Here is a 17,120-nt window from a genome sequence, read left to right on the forward strand (position 1 = left end):
CTCATTTAATGTAACAGTAAAAGTATTTTCGATTTTCCTTTAGGATCCAGCCATATCAGGCAATGAAACTGAACCATATAACACCTTCACAAGTGGTGTTCAGGAGGATGTTTTTATCAAATGGATCAACAGTTCAGACATTGCATGGGCGAAGGTATTGTAGCAAAATGTCATTGCCTTACTTGCCGCAACCCAAATTCAATTTGATGAAAAGCATAGTTTGCCCCTATCCACCCTCCTACTCAGCCTAAATGGAGTCACTCTTCATTAAATAAAAGCATAGATTGTTTCCAAATGCATACAAGAATTCAGCGCATCTAACGCTACATTTCTTCCTTTCCCACAAGGTGTGGCCAGATTATCCCAATGTAACAGTCGATGAAAATGCAAGTTTGGAAGTTCAACTGGAGGTACTTAAAAAAAACCAACCCCCCCAAAACCCCAAACCCAGTTTCCTCAATTAACTCTCAGTGGTTACAGAAAATCTCAGTCCTGATCATTTCTTTTTCAAAACCTCCTGTGACCCATGACAATAATGGCACATGCCCACAACAGGGTTCTTTGATTGAATTTATTCTTTAGAGTTTAAAGTATATAGTTTGTCAAAGCAGAGAAGTGCAGTGCACTAACTGGAGTTACTTAATTTGCCAGTCTTCCTCCCAGTCATCTTAGGTGAAGTGTTTGCTGTGGGGGTGGGGGTCCAGTGTGAATTTCACTGCCTAGAGTTGCCTGTTTGGCACCAGTTTTCAAAGCAGTTTTCTCCCAGCTTTCTCACGTAATATTTGAACACACTGTCAATTGCTTTATTTTTATATTTGTATTCTGCTTTGTTTTGCAAAGCCCCTTGGAATCTTTGTGAAAGGGGTGATATGGAAATATTTTAATTTTCTTCCTTGCTCTGTGTTTTTGTCAGCTGTACCGGGCTTATGTCGCTTTCCCAGATTTCTTGCGCAGTTCCACATCGCAGTGGTGGCAAAGAGAGCTAGTGGACTATCATGCCAATGTACTCAAATATGATGGGCTGTGGACTGTAAGTATCACATACTGAGAGTTTTCCCTGCTGCCTCTCAGTCCAAGGTCTCGATATCCCCATTCAGAAATGGCTGAGTCTGCTGCTCCATTCGGTCCTGCCATTCCCAGATGGGGTTAGCATTGCTCCTAAGTAGCACAGCCTCACCATATATTGAAAGCATTCTTATATAACTTTCACACTCATGGAGAATCCTGGGATCTGTAGTTTGTTAAAGGTGCCAGAAGATGTAGGACTTTTCCCCTAGCATGCATAAAGCTTGGAAAGTGATTGTCCCGCCCATCAGAAATATACCCTCCTTCCAACCCAGGAGGGTGTAGCTCTTCCCCTCTCCTTTTCAATTGACCTGGCACATCCCAGAGTAGTATGAGTAGCCATTGGGAAGGGAAAAAAAAATCACAAGGTTTCTCAGCACACTACTGCACAGCAAATTGTGGGCACCACAATTCAAGAAGGACACTGACAAACTGGAACGTGTCCAGAGGAGGGCAACCAAAATGGTCAAAGGCCTGGAAACGATGCCTTATGAGGAACGGCTAAGGGAGCTGGGCATGTTTAGCCTGGAGAAGAGGAGGTTAAGGGGTGATATGATAGCCATGTACAAATATATAAAAGGATGTCACATAGAGGAGGGAGAAAGGTTGTTTTCTGCTGCTCCAGAGAAGCGGACACGGAGCAATGGATCTAAACTACAAGAAAGAAGATTCCACCTAAACATTAGGAAGAACTTCCTGACAGTAAGAGCTGTTCGACAGTGGAATTTGCTGCCAAGGAGTGTGGTGGAGTCTCCTACTTTGGAGGTCTTTAAGCAGAGGCTTGACAACCATATGTCAGGAGTGCTCTGATAGTGTTTCCTGCTTGGCAGGGGGTTGGACTCGATGGCCCTTGTGGTCTCTTCCAACTCTATGATTCTATGATTCTATGAAAGAAGAGGGAGAAGGAAAGAATCAGGCTTTTTTCTTAATGTCCACCAACGTGCAACTAATATTCTTCCCACTGGACAGAAAAGTGAAGCTAACTGGGGGTGTATGGCTTAGAGAATGCAAACTAGGAGGGAGGTGTTTGAGGTGAGCATTTGTGAATTTCTGCTGTGAGCTGAAGCTTGGAGATGCTCACCAGCATTTACAAAATGTGCTATTTTTTATATTTTGGAATTTCAAACTATATTTTAGGACATGAATGAACCATCCAACTTCATTGATGGAGCTGTTGGTGGCTGCAGGGATCAAGACTTAAACAAACCTCCCTATATGCCAGGTAAGGGAAGTTCTTAAAACACATAGGTTCCCTTGGATCAGTGAGACTTAAATTAGGAATAATAACCTTGTCCCATGGCTTTCCATTCATTCATTTAATACTCACTACAGGATTTGAGACTATATCTTGCTAACTTAGAATTGTATTATTCAAACACCAAAAAATTGCTCGGCTGCTTTACATCTAGTTTCATGTAACATATTTGTTGATTTGTCACCTCTGTGTACTTCCCTTCAAACAGCACCAGAAACTTTACATTTGTTCTAATATTTCATTTCAAAAATAAATCCCTCCTTGTAAGGTTATCTATTCTGAACCTTTATAATAAGTCCCATTAAACATCTAAATAATTTTTATATAATATTTCTTCCACACAACTGCAGACTCCCTTACTGATTGCCTTGACATACAGATGAGATCCTCTGGTTTCTCATAGTTTGTGGAGTCTGCATGTCTCTTGCCGGCCAATAGAAGTGAGCCTATCTCTTACATAAGAGTCCATTTAAACTGGAAAACCAATATGGATGCAAGAATCAAGCTGAATTAATGGTGCTGTCTGTTGCAAATGACTATCCAGCCCTGGACATAAGAGGGAAGGCAATAATATACAGTGGTGCCCCGCAAGACGAAATTAATTCGTTCCGCAAGTTTTGTCGTCTAGCGAATTTTTCGTCTTGCGAATCACGAAATCCCATAGGAATGCATTGAAAATCAATTAATGCGTTCCTATGGTCAAAAAAAGTCCAAACAAAGCCAAATTTGGTACAACAACAGTTTATTAACTGCTCTTTAAAGTCACACATACTGTAAAGAGCAGTTCAAAAATTGAAGGGAAAATAAATTAACTTTATAAACAAAACATGTCTTTGTTTTTAGACAAAGGAAACAAAGTCGCGAGATGTTTTCGTCTTGCGAAGCAAGCCCATAGGTGAAATTCGTCTTGCGAGGCAAATCGAAAACGGAAAAACCTTTCATCTAGCGAGTTTTTTGTCTTGCGAGGCATTCGTCTTGCGAGGTACCACTGTATGTGGAAATGTTGCCGTAGACATTTTTGCTGCAGCAGCCTGGACTCTATATATCCTTCGTTCTAAGAGAAAATTAACATGTCCTATTCCCTTAGAAAATGGCCCACCTCATTGTGTGGTCTTACCCTGTCTCCTCATTAGCCTTGGTTTTAAGAGAACGAGGACTGGATCTTGTGACGCTGTGCATGGATACTGAACAACGTCTCTCTGACGGAACACCCGTGAGGCACTATGATGTGCATAACCTGTACGGATGGTCTCAAGCAGAACCAACTTACTAGTAAGCTGTTTCCCCTGTTTCATATTCTGGAAATCCTGCTTTCTTTACACAAGATGGTGTTGTGACAGTAAAGGTGTGCCACACCTCACGTTCTGCAATTTTTTGCTAGCATTTTTCCACCAACATTATCCCTTGCACTCTTGCGGTGGCAAAATGGTAGTCCATGTGAAACTGATGTTGTCCATTGATGCCACAACTCACCCTTTAGATTGCTATAGGTTATTGTGGGGAGGAGCAGGGGAAGTTGCAGCCGCCGCTTTGAAATCCAAACCGAGTGGAATCTTTAAGTAGCATAATAATTCGCATGAAACACTATATTCACGCGCGCCTTTTTATCTTCCTATTAGTGGTATGCGCAACGCCACAAAGGAACGTGGGATCATTATTACCCGTTCAACTTATCCCTCCAGTGGACAATGGGTAGGACATTGGCTTGGTGATAACTATGCAAGATGGGATCAGCTTACAAAATCTGTGATTGGTAAGGAGAATCTTCAACGTTATCCAAGGTTTGCCACAAAAGTGTCTGGTCTGCTTTTTTTTTTTAGTAAGGGGATAGAATCTTAATTGGAGTGGTGGCTCCCAGTATCTGCCCCCTGTATCATGTTACCGGCAATGTCCTCACCTGTGTCTGGACTCAACCATAATTGGGTGTGTTTTGGTGTCCCACCAGTGTGTCCAGTGCAAGCTATCTACACTGTCACCCCTTTCCTCCAAGTTCCTGAGCCAATGGGGATAATTTAAACTATTCACTATTTCCATGATTTCCATCTGGCCCCACAAACCGTTGTACTTGCAGCAGAAACCGGAGACGTTATATTAGCATTCAAAAAGGATCCTGAGAGCATTGGTCACTTCCTTTAAAGAGACAGGTTGCTCAAGAAAATCCTATTGTGCTTCCTTTTGACAGGTATCATGGAGTTCAGCCTCTTTGGAATCTCCTATGTAAGTTCTGCTCCTGGATCAAAGTCTTTGAAACACTTTTGAATAATCTAATGTGGCAGAGATCATTCTAACCTCATTCCCCTTTCCATGCTTCCAGACTGGTGCTGACATCTGTGGCTTCTTCAATGACACAACCTATGAAATGTGTGCCCGATGGATGGAACTTGGAGCCTTCTACACCTTCTCAAGAAATCATAATGTGATGGGAACTAGGGTGTGTCTACCTGTTTTGGCAGTGTGTTGCATGCAGTAGTAAAGCAACTGTAATACTGTTGGTAATCTAAAAATGTATGTGTAGTGGTTGGGAGTTACTCGTGCGTAAACTTTCCCGTTTGGAAGCTTGGCTGCCTAGGTTAAACCGTCTTGACTTCACAGCCCATCTCAGTGTGGCTGCCTCAGTCGCTAGCAGAATCTGTCTGTGGGCGTTTCTTAAACCTTTGCCAGCATAAAAGCTGTTTGACACCCAATCATCTCCGCCTCTCATTGCGCGGAAGTCTCCTTCGCAGGGAGGGCGTGGGTAGTGGAGGACCAGTGCTCTCCTCACTGACTTCCAAGGAAGAATCCCGGAGCCCTTCCACCTCTTCTCCCATTGGCTCTCCTGGATCCTTGGTGTTATGCTGATTTCCTTCCCCCTCTATCAAGCTGTGTTTCCCCCTAGTGCTGGTACCTTCCCCAGCAGAATCGGAGAGCCTCTCCTTCTCCTGCTGCTCTGATGTCAGTTCCCTGACAGTATGGTTAGTTGCTGGTTTAGACACTCACCCCTCTTCTGATTTCCTACTCCGATTTTCATTCCTCCCTGATGAAAATAGAGCAGTGAGCTGTTCTGGATGCTGTGTAACCATGAATTCTCAGCCCTGAATTTTCTCAACCCTGCAATGAGTGGACATGTGAAGGGAAGAAAGAGGCTATGTTGCTCAACATTGCAATAAAAACCAGACTGCCTCCTTGCTACTCACTCTCCAACATTCTATATTGGCTGTGGTTCTGTGTGTATCCCTAACAGATTCCAAAATAAATGCAGCTATCTAGTGCCTGCCATGTCTTATCAGGAATGCTGCTCCACAGAATGCGGCAGCCACACTAAAAGCTCTGCTCTGAGTTATGCCCAAAGTGGGGGGGTTGTAGGCCATTGCAAAATGTGAAAAGTTTTGGTGTGACAGTGTTGTAGACCTGCGTAACTTCCTTGGCTCTGCCCCTGCTCCCAGCACTGATATAACATGCATCTGTACGTGTCTGATGTGCCACAGGAGGCACAACAAATCCGTCCCCACTCACTGCCAGCAGTCAGGGGAGCACACACATGTGTCTAGAAACACAGATTTCCCTAGTGGTTTACACAAACACAACCTATGGGTAGTTTGGAGGGAATAATGACCCTGGGTCAGTGATGGGTGCATCGCTTTGAAGGCTTACTCAGAACAGGTTTCAGAAAGTGGAGTTGTTTCAAAGGCTGAAAGATAGAAGTGTCATCTATATTAATTAATTCCCAAAGGATGTTCCATTTAATATTTCATTTACCTTGTATTTTGTTCCAAAGACAGATGATAGAAGGATTTCTTTACTAGAGGTTTCACCCAGGTAGAGATTAGCATCCAAAATAGCTTTCAACTTTCCTGCCCCATCTCCAGGCTGCAGCAAGACACAGACTAAATCTACAAAATGCAGCCAGTTTCTTATGATATTCTGTTTGACTCAACATATGTTGCCTGCCCTGTATTCTCTTATATGTAATGATGTGAGTTTTCTATGGAAATTTGAAAGCCTTTTGATTGATGCTTACTGGGATTTTCTTCCGGGGGAGGGGGGGGGAACAGGGCAAGATATTCTGCAGCCTGAATGAACTTCTTATCTCTTTTACAGAGGCAAGATCCTGTCTCCTTTGATGAAAGATTTGTAAATATATCAAGGGATGTGCTCAGCATACGCTACAGATTGCTACCCTATCTCTACACATTGATGCATAATGCCCATGTTAACGGCGACACTGTTGCCCGTCCTTTGCTGCATGAGTAAGTGTTAAGTGACAACACACTGTGGGGGATACTGTTGTGAAAATTTGTCATGGGCTCAACAAACCAATACATCTTCCCCACCAAGTCAGAAAATATATCAGGTTATGTTTTAGCATAATTATTGCTTTGGACTCATTGCTACAAACCTTTAAACCATGGGTGGGCAAACTAAGGCCCAGGGGTCGGATCAGGCCCAATCACCGTCTAAATCTGGCCCGTGGATCAGTGTGTTTTTACATGAGTAGAATGTGTCCTTTTCTTTAAAATGCATCTCTGGGTTATTTGTGGGGCATAGGAATTCGTTCATGTGTCCCCCCCCAAAAAAAATATAGTCTGGCCCCCCACAAAGTCTGAGGGACAGTGGACTGCCCCCCCCCGCTGAAAAAGTTTGCTGACCCCTGCTTTAAACCTACACATTCCCCTCTTCCATATCCCCAAACATCCCCATAAGCATCAGTTAAGGATGAGGGAGAAATTACGATTCAATTCACTTTTAACAGTGATCACACCTAATTTGTACTTTATGAGACTCTTCCAGTATTGGCAGGTTCCTCCAAAATCTGTGGAGGCAAAAGGGATATAAAGCTACTACCTTGCTTCCCCCTTGATCCTCCAGCCAGCCCAAACTATTTCACTATCACAACCAAATACTCAGTCAACCACCAAGAGTTCTCTGTTTTGTTGGCAGAAGGATTGCTGGGAAGAACAAAAAGAAGTTCACTCAGGTGCTTAAAAAAGTCTTTCAATGCTGGAACTAAACAGCTTGATGATAACATCTGGCAACACAGCAAGGCTTCTTCCTATCTTTGGGAGAAAAGTGAGCTGCGGTTTTTAACATTCACCTTGTAGATGGATGCAAATTGCTACTTTTTTAAAAAAGTGAAATTAAGAAACTCACTTTCTCTCCCATATCCCTGAGCAGACCTCCCCGCCCCTAGAATTAGGCTGTTGGAGTTTTTAGAAATCATGTACAATAACTTGTGTCATCCATCTAGTGAGCTTGCCAAGCTTCAGTGAAATGAATAGGTTTGGGAACTAAACCTGACTGAGGACTGGTACCAAGACTTGACTCTTTATTTTTGAAAATCAGCTGAAATAGCTACTCTGCATCCCAGTTGGATGTCTCGTTACATCGAGAAGTCCATTTAAAAAAAACACAAACAAAATTGGGCAATGTTTTAGAACTGGAATTGATTTATAATGTACTGAGACTGCAAGTCTGATAAGATGAAATAACCATGGTGTACCATGTTTCTTCAGGTTTGTGGGTGACAAAACAACATGGGACATCTACAAACAATTTTTATGGGGCCCAGCATTTCTCATCAGCCCAGTACTTGACCAAGTAAGCCATTAAATAATACTGTCACTTATAAATGGAACGTTTGTGCATGCTATTTTCTGCTTTGTCTTCATTTTACACTCATCTCTTTAAATTCTAGGGTGCTGTGACAGTACATGCTTATATACCAGATGCGCGGTGGTATGATTATCACACGGTAAGCAGCTTAATAAATCTTGTCAAGAGTAACCTTAAATCAGGTGATACTGGCAAGTTAGATGCAAGTTTAAAATGTCCTATCCAATCAGGTTAGCTCCTTCCAGGCACTGAGCCAGATATCAACTAACCTGTTCCACTAGCAGAAGTTCGCTCAAGTATTTGCAGTTGCTCAAGAGGGATTTCCCCCCTCTCTTCCCCTAAGGCAGCCCCTGCACCTCCTCCAAGTCTGCTCTGGGGTAGGGTGGGTGCTTGGGAGAACTGCCAGAAGGAAGAGGCAAGATTGTCCTGTTGGCAGATAAAAATGGTTGTGCTGATGGAACAATCTCCTTAGTTGAACTCAACTAGTAGACTAATTTCAAGGATCATTTCAAGGATACATAGGTGCAGTGCTTTTTTTAAAAAAAATTTTTAGAGGTACTCTCATTTTGACTCGAGAAAATCACCATTTTATAGTTCAAATCAGGGGAAATAGATATAGTAAATGGACAAAAGTACAAAGAACATTACCTCATGTTACACAGCTGACAGCCCACAGTCACTTCCACATTGACATGAGGTTGTGTGCACTAACATCTTCCTACTCATATTGAAATACTGTCCCTCAATGAAGCCAAACTTTCATCAGTAAAACACCACACATCCACATTTCACACTGCTTCACACATTAAACGCTCGCTTCCGTTTGAGACTCAGGAAACACCGGAAAAGGAAATGAGGTCGCCATCGGGGGTAGCAATGGAACTGACGATTCACCATGCTATATTTACTTTTTTAAAAAATAGTTTCTTCAAAATAGATTCACAAAATGTTTAGGGGTATGCATCCCCCTGCATCCCCCCAGAAAAAAGCACTGCATAGGTGACACAGTCAAAGTTCAATATCTTGAGGAATATAATTGCACGTTCCTCTTCCGAACCATATCTTTAATGCTCAACTGGTGCCCATCCTTTACAAAGTGGGGAATAGAGGGTTTGGTTTTGAATGGAAGCCCAGTGAAGGAGAGGAAGACATAAGAAGAGCCTGCTAGATTTGGTGAATGTTTCATCTAATCCAGCATTGTGTTCTCACAGTGGCCAACCAGATGCCCATGGGGAATATTTTCCACCTTAAACAGAGGACAGAATTTTTCTGTTTGTAAAATTCACGGAGAAGGAGAAATTCTGACAGGAGAGGTTTGACAGCACCGTTTCAAAGTTCTGCTTTTATGGTTGTAGGGGAAATATATCGGAGTGCGAAGACAATTCCAGGACTTGGATGCACCTTTGGAGCATATAAATCTTCATATCCGGGGTGGCTACATCATCCCCTGGCAAGAGCCTGATATTACTACCAATGCCAGGTGAGTACAATTTCTCATGGAATGAACTTGAATTTTATGAAGACTTGACTCCGCTTTAGCAGTAGCTGAATGGTTGATCTCAGGTGATCAGCCATTCAAAAACTGGCCAACCAGCTGACTTGTCAGAAATGGACCTTCAGTGTGTGCCTGCAGATCTTTCTCGCTTTCACAGTAAATGGGAAGTTCCTTATGTTAGGTAGGGAGGTTCATGGGCACACAGGAGCCCAACACTCGCCAAAGAGGTTTCTTGGACAGTCTTCAGAATTCTCATAGAATTACTGAGTTGGGAAAGGACCTTGGAAGTCAATCAGTCCAACCCCCTTCTCCATGCAGGATGCCTAGGAACAACACAGGAACATAGGAAGCTGTCTTATATCAAGTCAGACCATTGGTCCATCCAGTCCAGTGCTGTCTACACTGTCTGGTAGTGGCTGTCCCTGGCTTCAGGCAGACGTTTCCTACCTGGAGTGACTGGGGATTGAACCAGGGACCTTTTGAATGCAAGGCAGATGTTCTACCATTGAGCTGTGGCCCTTGCCCTTTGCATCTACAAATCAAATCAAAGCAATAGGCATTTCCTAAGGAATGTTTTCTACTTCTTTTCTTGTACTTTTTCTAGCCGGAAGAACCCTCTGGGGCTCACTGTTGCTTTGGATGATAATGGCAATTCTCGAGGAGAACTTTACTGGGATGATGGAATTACAATTGGTAAGTGCCTTGTCAGACAGGAAAGGCCCCGGATTTGGTGACTACAGTGGTACCTCATGTTGCGAACTGTCCCCCTTGTGAATTCTTCGGGTTACGCACTCTGCTAACCCGGAAGTAGATGCCCCTTGTTGGAAACCTTGCCCCAGGATGCAAAGAGAAATTGCACTCCAGCGGCACGGCAGCAGCTGGAGGCGCCATTAGTGAAAGCGCACCTCATGTTATGAGTGGTTTCTGGTTACGAACAGACCTCCGGAACAGATTGAGTTCACAACCAGAGGTGCCACTGTAATTTATTATGTATGAACTTGGTACCCCATCCTTCTTCATTAGATTATGGGGTGCTGCTATCTCATTTTATTCTCACAGGACAAAAATTTAGTGAAAGAAAGTGACTAGCCCAAATTAATCCAATGAAATTTGTGTCAAATTGGGTTATGAACCCGTTCCAATATGCTACTGCCCACTCTGTCTCTTGTTCACCCATCAACCTGCTTTGCCCATCAATGTGCAAACTTAGTTTACTATTCTGAGAAACTATAGTAATATATATTTATACATATATTTATTTTGCAGATGCATATGAAACTGCCAATTACTACTTTTCAACATTTCAAGTAACGCAGGTAGGCTTATTAACCTATCCCTCCAAATAATTTAAGAAAAGATGCATATTCCTTGTAACAACAAATACATTTTTGCACTCAAGTTTTTCATTCCCCCTGCATACCTTTCCTTATAAAACAATTTCTATATAATTCAAACATGCACATAAAACGTATCTCCACAATGCATCTCTCCATTGTAGAATGTTGGCCTGGATTCAGAGATTCCCAGGCTGACAATATACAACCAGAGGAGATTTAACAGAGACTCATGTCACACATTTTATTTGGGCATGCCAAAAACAGCTCTTTGGACCTCAGTCATTGCTCAGAGATGATGTGAAAGATTTGTCTGTAGTGCTTGATAGGTTTCATGCATAAATGTCATCACCCGACGTGCAGCCTTTGCAAGCTGAAGATAAATGTGTGAACTTCAGGCTACTTGCACATGTGCAGGTGGTTGAGTTAGAAGTTGGAGAGTGCTGATGGAATCTGTCTATAGCATTTAGGGCCCATTTATTAAAAATACAGCCTCTTTTTCTCAATTTTTCAGAATACATTGAATGTCACTGTGGTCCACAACAATCTACCTGATGCCCTTGTCTTAAGAATGGGTTATCTGCACATCTGGGGAGTCACATCCTCAGTTACAAGTGTTACTGTTACTTATGATGGGCAAACAGAACCAGCTACCCTAGAATATGATTCAGCAAACCAGGTAAGTCTAAAAATATTGGAATTATTAGTGAAAACATTTTTTCCCCTATTCATGTTACTTATATTTCCAGTCCTCTAAAATCAACACAGTATTCCTTTCCACTTTATATTCTAAGATTTTCTTTTCACCCGGTATGAGAACAAAATATGTATACAGGCTCATAATAAAGATTTCAAATCTAAATCCAAACTAGAAGAGATGCTAACATCTGACACAAATGGCACCACTGTGCCTAAGAAATGTCTGTATCTTTTGGTGCGTAGTGGGCACATGCTTCTTGAAGGTGAAGGCATGCACTGGTATGCTGGCGACCTACACAGAAGGGGCGGGGAGTATTTTTCCCCAGCTTGAGGGCCACATTCCTTGATTTGGGAGTGATGAGGAGGAGTGTGGCCCGGTGTGATGACGTAGTCTGTGAAGACTCCTGAGGGGAGATGTGGTGGGAGGCATGTGGCCTCCAAGCTTGAGGTCCCCTCCTGCTGCTATATTAGTGTGCTCAATCCAACTTGGCACCTTTCATGAAGCTGCTTATACATGGTCTATGAATAACCTCCTCTCCTGGTTGTGGCACTGTAGCATAAAACTTGATAGATGAGGCGGAGATCCTTGAGGAAAAAGCTGGAACGCAATATGGAACACAAAGGAGATGGCAGAAATTGCATCATTTCCACATCTCTGACAATTGCGTAAATATTTGCAAAATAGTCCGAAACCACTGGCAAGCACATCTTGTGCATCTACGACATGCAGAAAAGGATGTACAGATTCTCCTATGTCATTAGATTCTAGAGACCCTTGGTTTGGTACCACAGCGTAACCAGGGGGTGCATAGGAAAGATACCCTCTGACGCTGTGGACTGAAAACCATCCTTTCCTTCCTCAATCATCATTGTGGTAATTTTGCTTTCTCCCCTCCCATCCAGCCCGGTAAATATAAAGGATAGAAATCAATGTCACACTCTTCCAGTTGTTCCATCTGCATGAGCATTTCAGCTTGTCAGATGGGATGTGCCTTGCTACCTCCCTCCACAGTTGGGACCCTCTCAAAGCCAGTTTTGAGGGAAGAGAGGGGGTACGCAGAAGTCCTTGTGCAGAGCTTCCGCTGGTTAGATGAATCTCCTCCATCTCCTGCTGCCACATTAGTTCTGCCTTCCACCGAGACCCCAGTGTAAAAGCGGTCAGCAGCATTCCAAGCAATAGGCCTAATTGCCGCTTCTCCTGCAAGTAAATTCATCAAAATCCTGCATTTATATCCTCCTGCTTTACTTCCATTTTGCATTTTTGTTTGCTTTCCTTTCATGTCCTGCATTTCCCAATATTATCACTCAGCTAATTGCTGCTCAGTGCAACAGAAACGTGCATTAGTCATCTCTGTAAGCCTGCTCCTTCTTGCAGCTCTCATTTTCTGCCTCTAATAAAATGCATCTCACATTGGGCTAATCTCTCCCTGCTCTTCCTTTTCTCATTTTCACTGCCAGCCTCCTTCCTTCTTCTGCTGACCTTCTGCTGCTATCAGTCTGGAGAAAATGCTTTCAAGTTTCTGCTTCTTCCATCTCTTTCCCACCAGCTTTAGAAGGCTAAAATATTTTCATGCCACATGTCCATGCAGTAATATAAAAGGTATCTTATCTTTCCCGGCCCTCTTCTTTTTTCTATAACAAGAGATGTTTTTAAATGAAATTGAGATTATCCACCATACTATAGTGATAGCTAAATCTCCCTCTTTTCACACCTCACATTTGGAATTGGAAGCAAATGCTTAGTATGGGGAGAGATCCTAAGTTCTGACTTTGAGAACTTTTTTTCTGGCACTCAAAAGTCTGTTTCCAAGTGGTTTAATTAAAGCTAAACATTTATTTGGGTTACAGTGTCCTGTTTTCAACTTGAATAGAACCATTTCTTCTCTTTTGTTTAACCTTTGATCATCTGCCTACCTTTGAACTTTTGGATGACTATCCATTCCTTGTTATCTTTGCCCCATTTCTCCCTCCACACTTGCATAACTTTACCTTATAGAATAGAATTCTTCCCAAATCAGTCAGGATGCCCCCCCCCGCAGCTTTTCTTTGCATCGTCTTTTCTGACTTAGAGCAGTGTTCTGCTGTACAGACCTATTAGTTTTCAGTGACAATTATCAGGGGAATTGTGGGAGGGGGGGACACACATATTTTGAGCCCAAGCTATGTTTCTCACAATTCAACTATGATTCATCATCATCATTTTTAAAAGCTTCCCCTATGTGGCGTATCACTGATGGGGGAATGAAAGATGGGAAACACAACAGTCTTTTTTTTTTTACAATGAAAGCAGCCAAGTTCCCTTCCTCCCATTCAGAAAAAAATTGCCAGCATTGTAGTTCTAATTACTTAAACATGTTTTTGTATGAGGTTTTGACTAATATGCACATTTTTTTGGAAAAGAGTTTTGATGAATAGAATGAATCTTTGCATACTGTTTTCACTAATTTTGTGCACATTTTATGCTAGTAGATGCATTTATGTACACACTACTTTTGCTGGAATCGTGCATTGCAAACTTTGGAGAGGTGCACATTTTGAAGACAGCTGTGTTTTCACTTGCATATTGAGAAGTGCGAATTAGGTGGTTTTCTCATTCAAATACAAATAATATCAAAATTCTCCCCGTTCTTTAAACATCCAGTGCAAAGTAGAAAGAATGTGCTTTCCAACAAGCCTGAGACCTTGTGTGTTGCATTTTATAGTAATACCTGCATGCATTTGCAGTGAGTGTCATTTTACAAATGTGTTTCAAAATCCTTCTGAGAGACTGGTATTGCTTTCACAAATCAGGCATCTGTGGTTGTAAGAATTTCTCAAAATAGCACTGAATTAACCCACCCACCCCTCTTTTAATCTCTCCTATTCAGATACTAAAAGTGGATCTCACCAGCAAAGATTACCTCATTCATAAATTAGCCCAGGTTAGATGGGTGACAAGCACTTAACTGTCTGCAGAAAACATGCTCCATGAGAACCTCGCCATGGCTCTAATGAATGTGTATTGTAATATATTTTAAAAACTGTGTTTTGTTATGTTAGCAGTAAACAAACGAAGGAATGGGTGGGACTGAACTGTAGTTAAAATATAATAAGGCATTTTCATTTTTTAAGGCAAACCATTTCTGTTGTATCTGACAACTCTAGAATACTGCTTTCGGCCTTTAAAATGAGAAGGGATGTTTATTTCACTGAAATGCAGGGGCAGGGGATAAATTTGTAAAATAGGCGGTTGAATGTATTTAATATATATATCAATTATAGCCGTACAATCTGTATGTCAGGAATCACATTTTTGGTCTCTTTTGCAAAGGAGTTAAAATGCCTAACATGATGAACTATGCAATTGTAGTTTATTATGATGTTTATAAATATCTCTGCAAGAGTGTGTGATAAAATGCAACAGAGCATTCTTATTATTTTGTAAATTATACTAATGTGACAATAAAACTCCACCGACAATGTACATAGTTGCACGTTTAGATTTTGTGGGTGCGTGTGCACATCTGTAAAGACTTTAGTAGTGTCACTAAGACTTGGATTTTCCAGCCAATAATACTCACCCTCACTTTCAAGCTTCATATACTTCTGAAGCTCAGTTTCTAATCAGAGCTATGGATTATTCGCCCTTCCTCCCAGTCCTTAGATCTCCTCTCACTTATCCAGCAACTTCTAACCACATGCTCCCACCTCACTTATGGGACTGGTACGATGGTGGTTCTATGACAACAATTGGGGGCAGAATAGGAGACAGGTCTTCTCCCAACCCACCCACCTACACCTGTGTTGCAATAGTGGCAAGACATATCAGGGAAGTATTTCTTCGCCTCACTGTTCAGTACTAGGTCCTCAGAAATTCTTGGGAAATGTAGTTTCATTACACAGCCCCATCAACATTGTACAATGTGGATGGAGATCTCTTTTGGCTGACCTGCATACATGGTTTGTGATCCAGCGCATGGTTCTCAATGAGGAACGCTGCTTACGTGCTTGGATCTGCCAGGGGTTCTTTAGATGTAATTCTTGCATTGCATCTAGATGACCATTTGGTTCCTTCCAAGTCTGCAGTTCCATTTTTCTACAATTTTTTTGGAGCATCTGCTGCACACCTAACATTGAATCACTACTAATGAAATGGGTCTTGTGCTCACTTTAAAATAATAGAATGTTTATAGATTTGTTTGAATTGATTTCCTGTGGGCTCAGGGTAGATTTCATCAATTCTTTTTTTAAAAATGCAAAAACTTACATCGCTAAAGGGATCAAAATCTTGGTAACTGAAGACCGAAGGGAATCAAGGACACTCCACTCTCCAAAAATGAAAAGGAGAAAATAAGTGGTTTGATATTTACTTCTGATTCTAGAGCTCAAAGCACACTTCAGACTTCATTTTGTGATTTAAAGCTCCATGCATGACCCCCCACTTTTGCCCTGGTGCTTCCCCCATGAAAACACGCTTGTTACTGCTTAATTGGAGCAAATGGCAGTATGAAGAAAACCTGAATTGCCATTTGTTCCAATTCAGCATTAAAGAGCAGGTTTTCCCAGGGAAAGCATTGGGGGCTAAAAGGGGAAAGACCCGACAATGTAAAGTGTGGACCTGTTTCTAAAGGCACCAAAGGATGTCTGGGTGGTCCCTCAAGACACCTGCAGCCAATGACCTCTATGACTGCATGGGAAATCTGAAACTTGGTCTCCCCAATTTGCATACACACCATGCATTTAAAGCACCCACCCACCCAGGAAGCCTAATTTACCCCTCACAGAGCTACATTTCCTGCACCCTTAACAAACTACAGCTCCCATTAATCTTTTGGAGGGGTGCACTATAAATCTATGGTGTGCAATTAACCTTAGTAGGACACTCTGATCCCTGCATAGCAAAGCATGGAATGCATGTTGTCAGGGGTTCAGGAGCAGAGGCAAGGGCAAGGGAGGAAACAGAGAGCGAGGGGGAGGAGGCAGAAGAAAGGATGAGTGATGACGACGACCCGAGATCTCCGAGTCTTTCCAGTGAATCGGAAGATTCACAGAAAGGAGCACCAGTGGCCAGGGCAAGGGGGGAGCCTAGGGGGACACCCCAGGGAGATAGAGCCAGAGGGGACTCAGAGGAGAGCAGTTGGAAATCGGGACCAGCGTCACCAACAGAGAGCAGGGGAGAGGAAGGGAGTCAGGTATCAAGCGCTGGCAGCTCACAACAGGAGGGAGGGCACGAGTCAGGAGTGGCCACACCTCCATCAGGGAGCGAAGAAACGGTCAGACGGAAAGTGGAAGGTTGGGCGCGCGCGCCAAGTTCAAATGCACAGGAAGGTGGCGCAGTAAGCAGCCCGGAAAGGGAGCCAGGTCCTAAAGCCCGGCGCAAGGAGACAGAAGGGTCCGGGGGGTCAGCGTCAGAAGAGTCCCGGAAGGAAGAGACCCCGGGGGGCAGAGGGACCCAGAGAAGAACAGTCTGGCGGAAAAGGTGGAGTAAGGCTAGGATATTAAGTTGGTGTACAGGAGGCGGGGACCCAGACAGAGCTTCGCCGATCTAACCATAAGACGTAGAGTTGCACGCAGCAGCTTGAGAATGGGAACTGTAACTCAATAAAGACTTTTACTAAATGATCGCTGGCTAGCGTGATCCTCTGTGAGCTAGGATCGGGGAGCAACTCTGACACATGTGATCAACAGTGGTGGGATTCTCCCA

At 42.8% G+C, this 17,120-nt stretch overlaps 1 protein-coding gene across 1 annotated transcript in view; it reads left to right on the forward strand.

Moving 5' to 3' along the window:
- The window catches only part of SI (sucrase-isomaltase), a 112,621-nt gene extending 97,721 nt beyond the window's left edge, over positions 1–14,900 (forward strand). The window contains exons 56-71 of the mRNA XM_082223813.1: positions 44–154; positions 348–410; positions 914–1,030; positions 2,203–2,287; positions 3,454–3,592; positions 3,940–4,073; positions 4,503–4,537; positions 4,635–4,751; positions 6,398–6,546; positions 7,810–7,894; positions 7,992–8,048; positions 9,265–9,389; positions 10,009–10,097; positions 10,671–10,720; positions 11,253–11,417; positions 14,305–14,900. Of these exons, the coding sequence (XP_082079939.1) occupies positions 44–154; positions 348–410; positions 914–1,030; positions 2,203–2,287; positions 3,454–3,592; positions 3,940–4,073; positions 4,503–4,537; positions 4,635–4,751; positions 6,398–6,546; positions 7,810–7,894; positions 7,992–8,048; positions 9,265–9,389; positions 10,009–10,097; positions 10,671–10,720; positions 11,253–11,417; positions 14,305–14,382 (1,599 nt within the window). The 3' untranslated portion in view covers positions 14,383–14,900. The remainder of the gene's footprint in view (positions 1–43; positions 155–347; positions 411–913; positions 1,031–2,202; positions 2,288–3,453; positions 3,593–3,939; positions 4,074–4,502; positions 4,538–4,634; positions 4,752–6,397; positions 6,547–7,809; positions 7,895–7,991; positions 8,049–9,264; positions 9,390–10,008; positions 10,098–10,670; positions 10,721–11,252; positions 11,418–14,304) is intronic.
- The last annotated feature ends 2,220 nt before the right edge of the window (positions 14,901–17,120 follow it).

The sequence above is a fragment of the Podarcis vaucheri genome (genome assembly GCF_965113315.1).
Source record: "Podarcis vaucheri genome assembly, chromosome: 5".
Classification (NCBI taxonomy): domain Eukaryota; kingdom Metazoa; phylum Chordata; class Lepidosauria; order Squamata; family Lacertidae; genus Podarcis; species Podarcis vaucheri.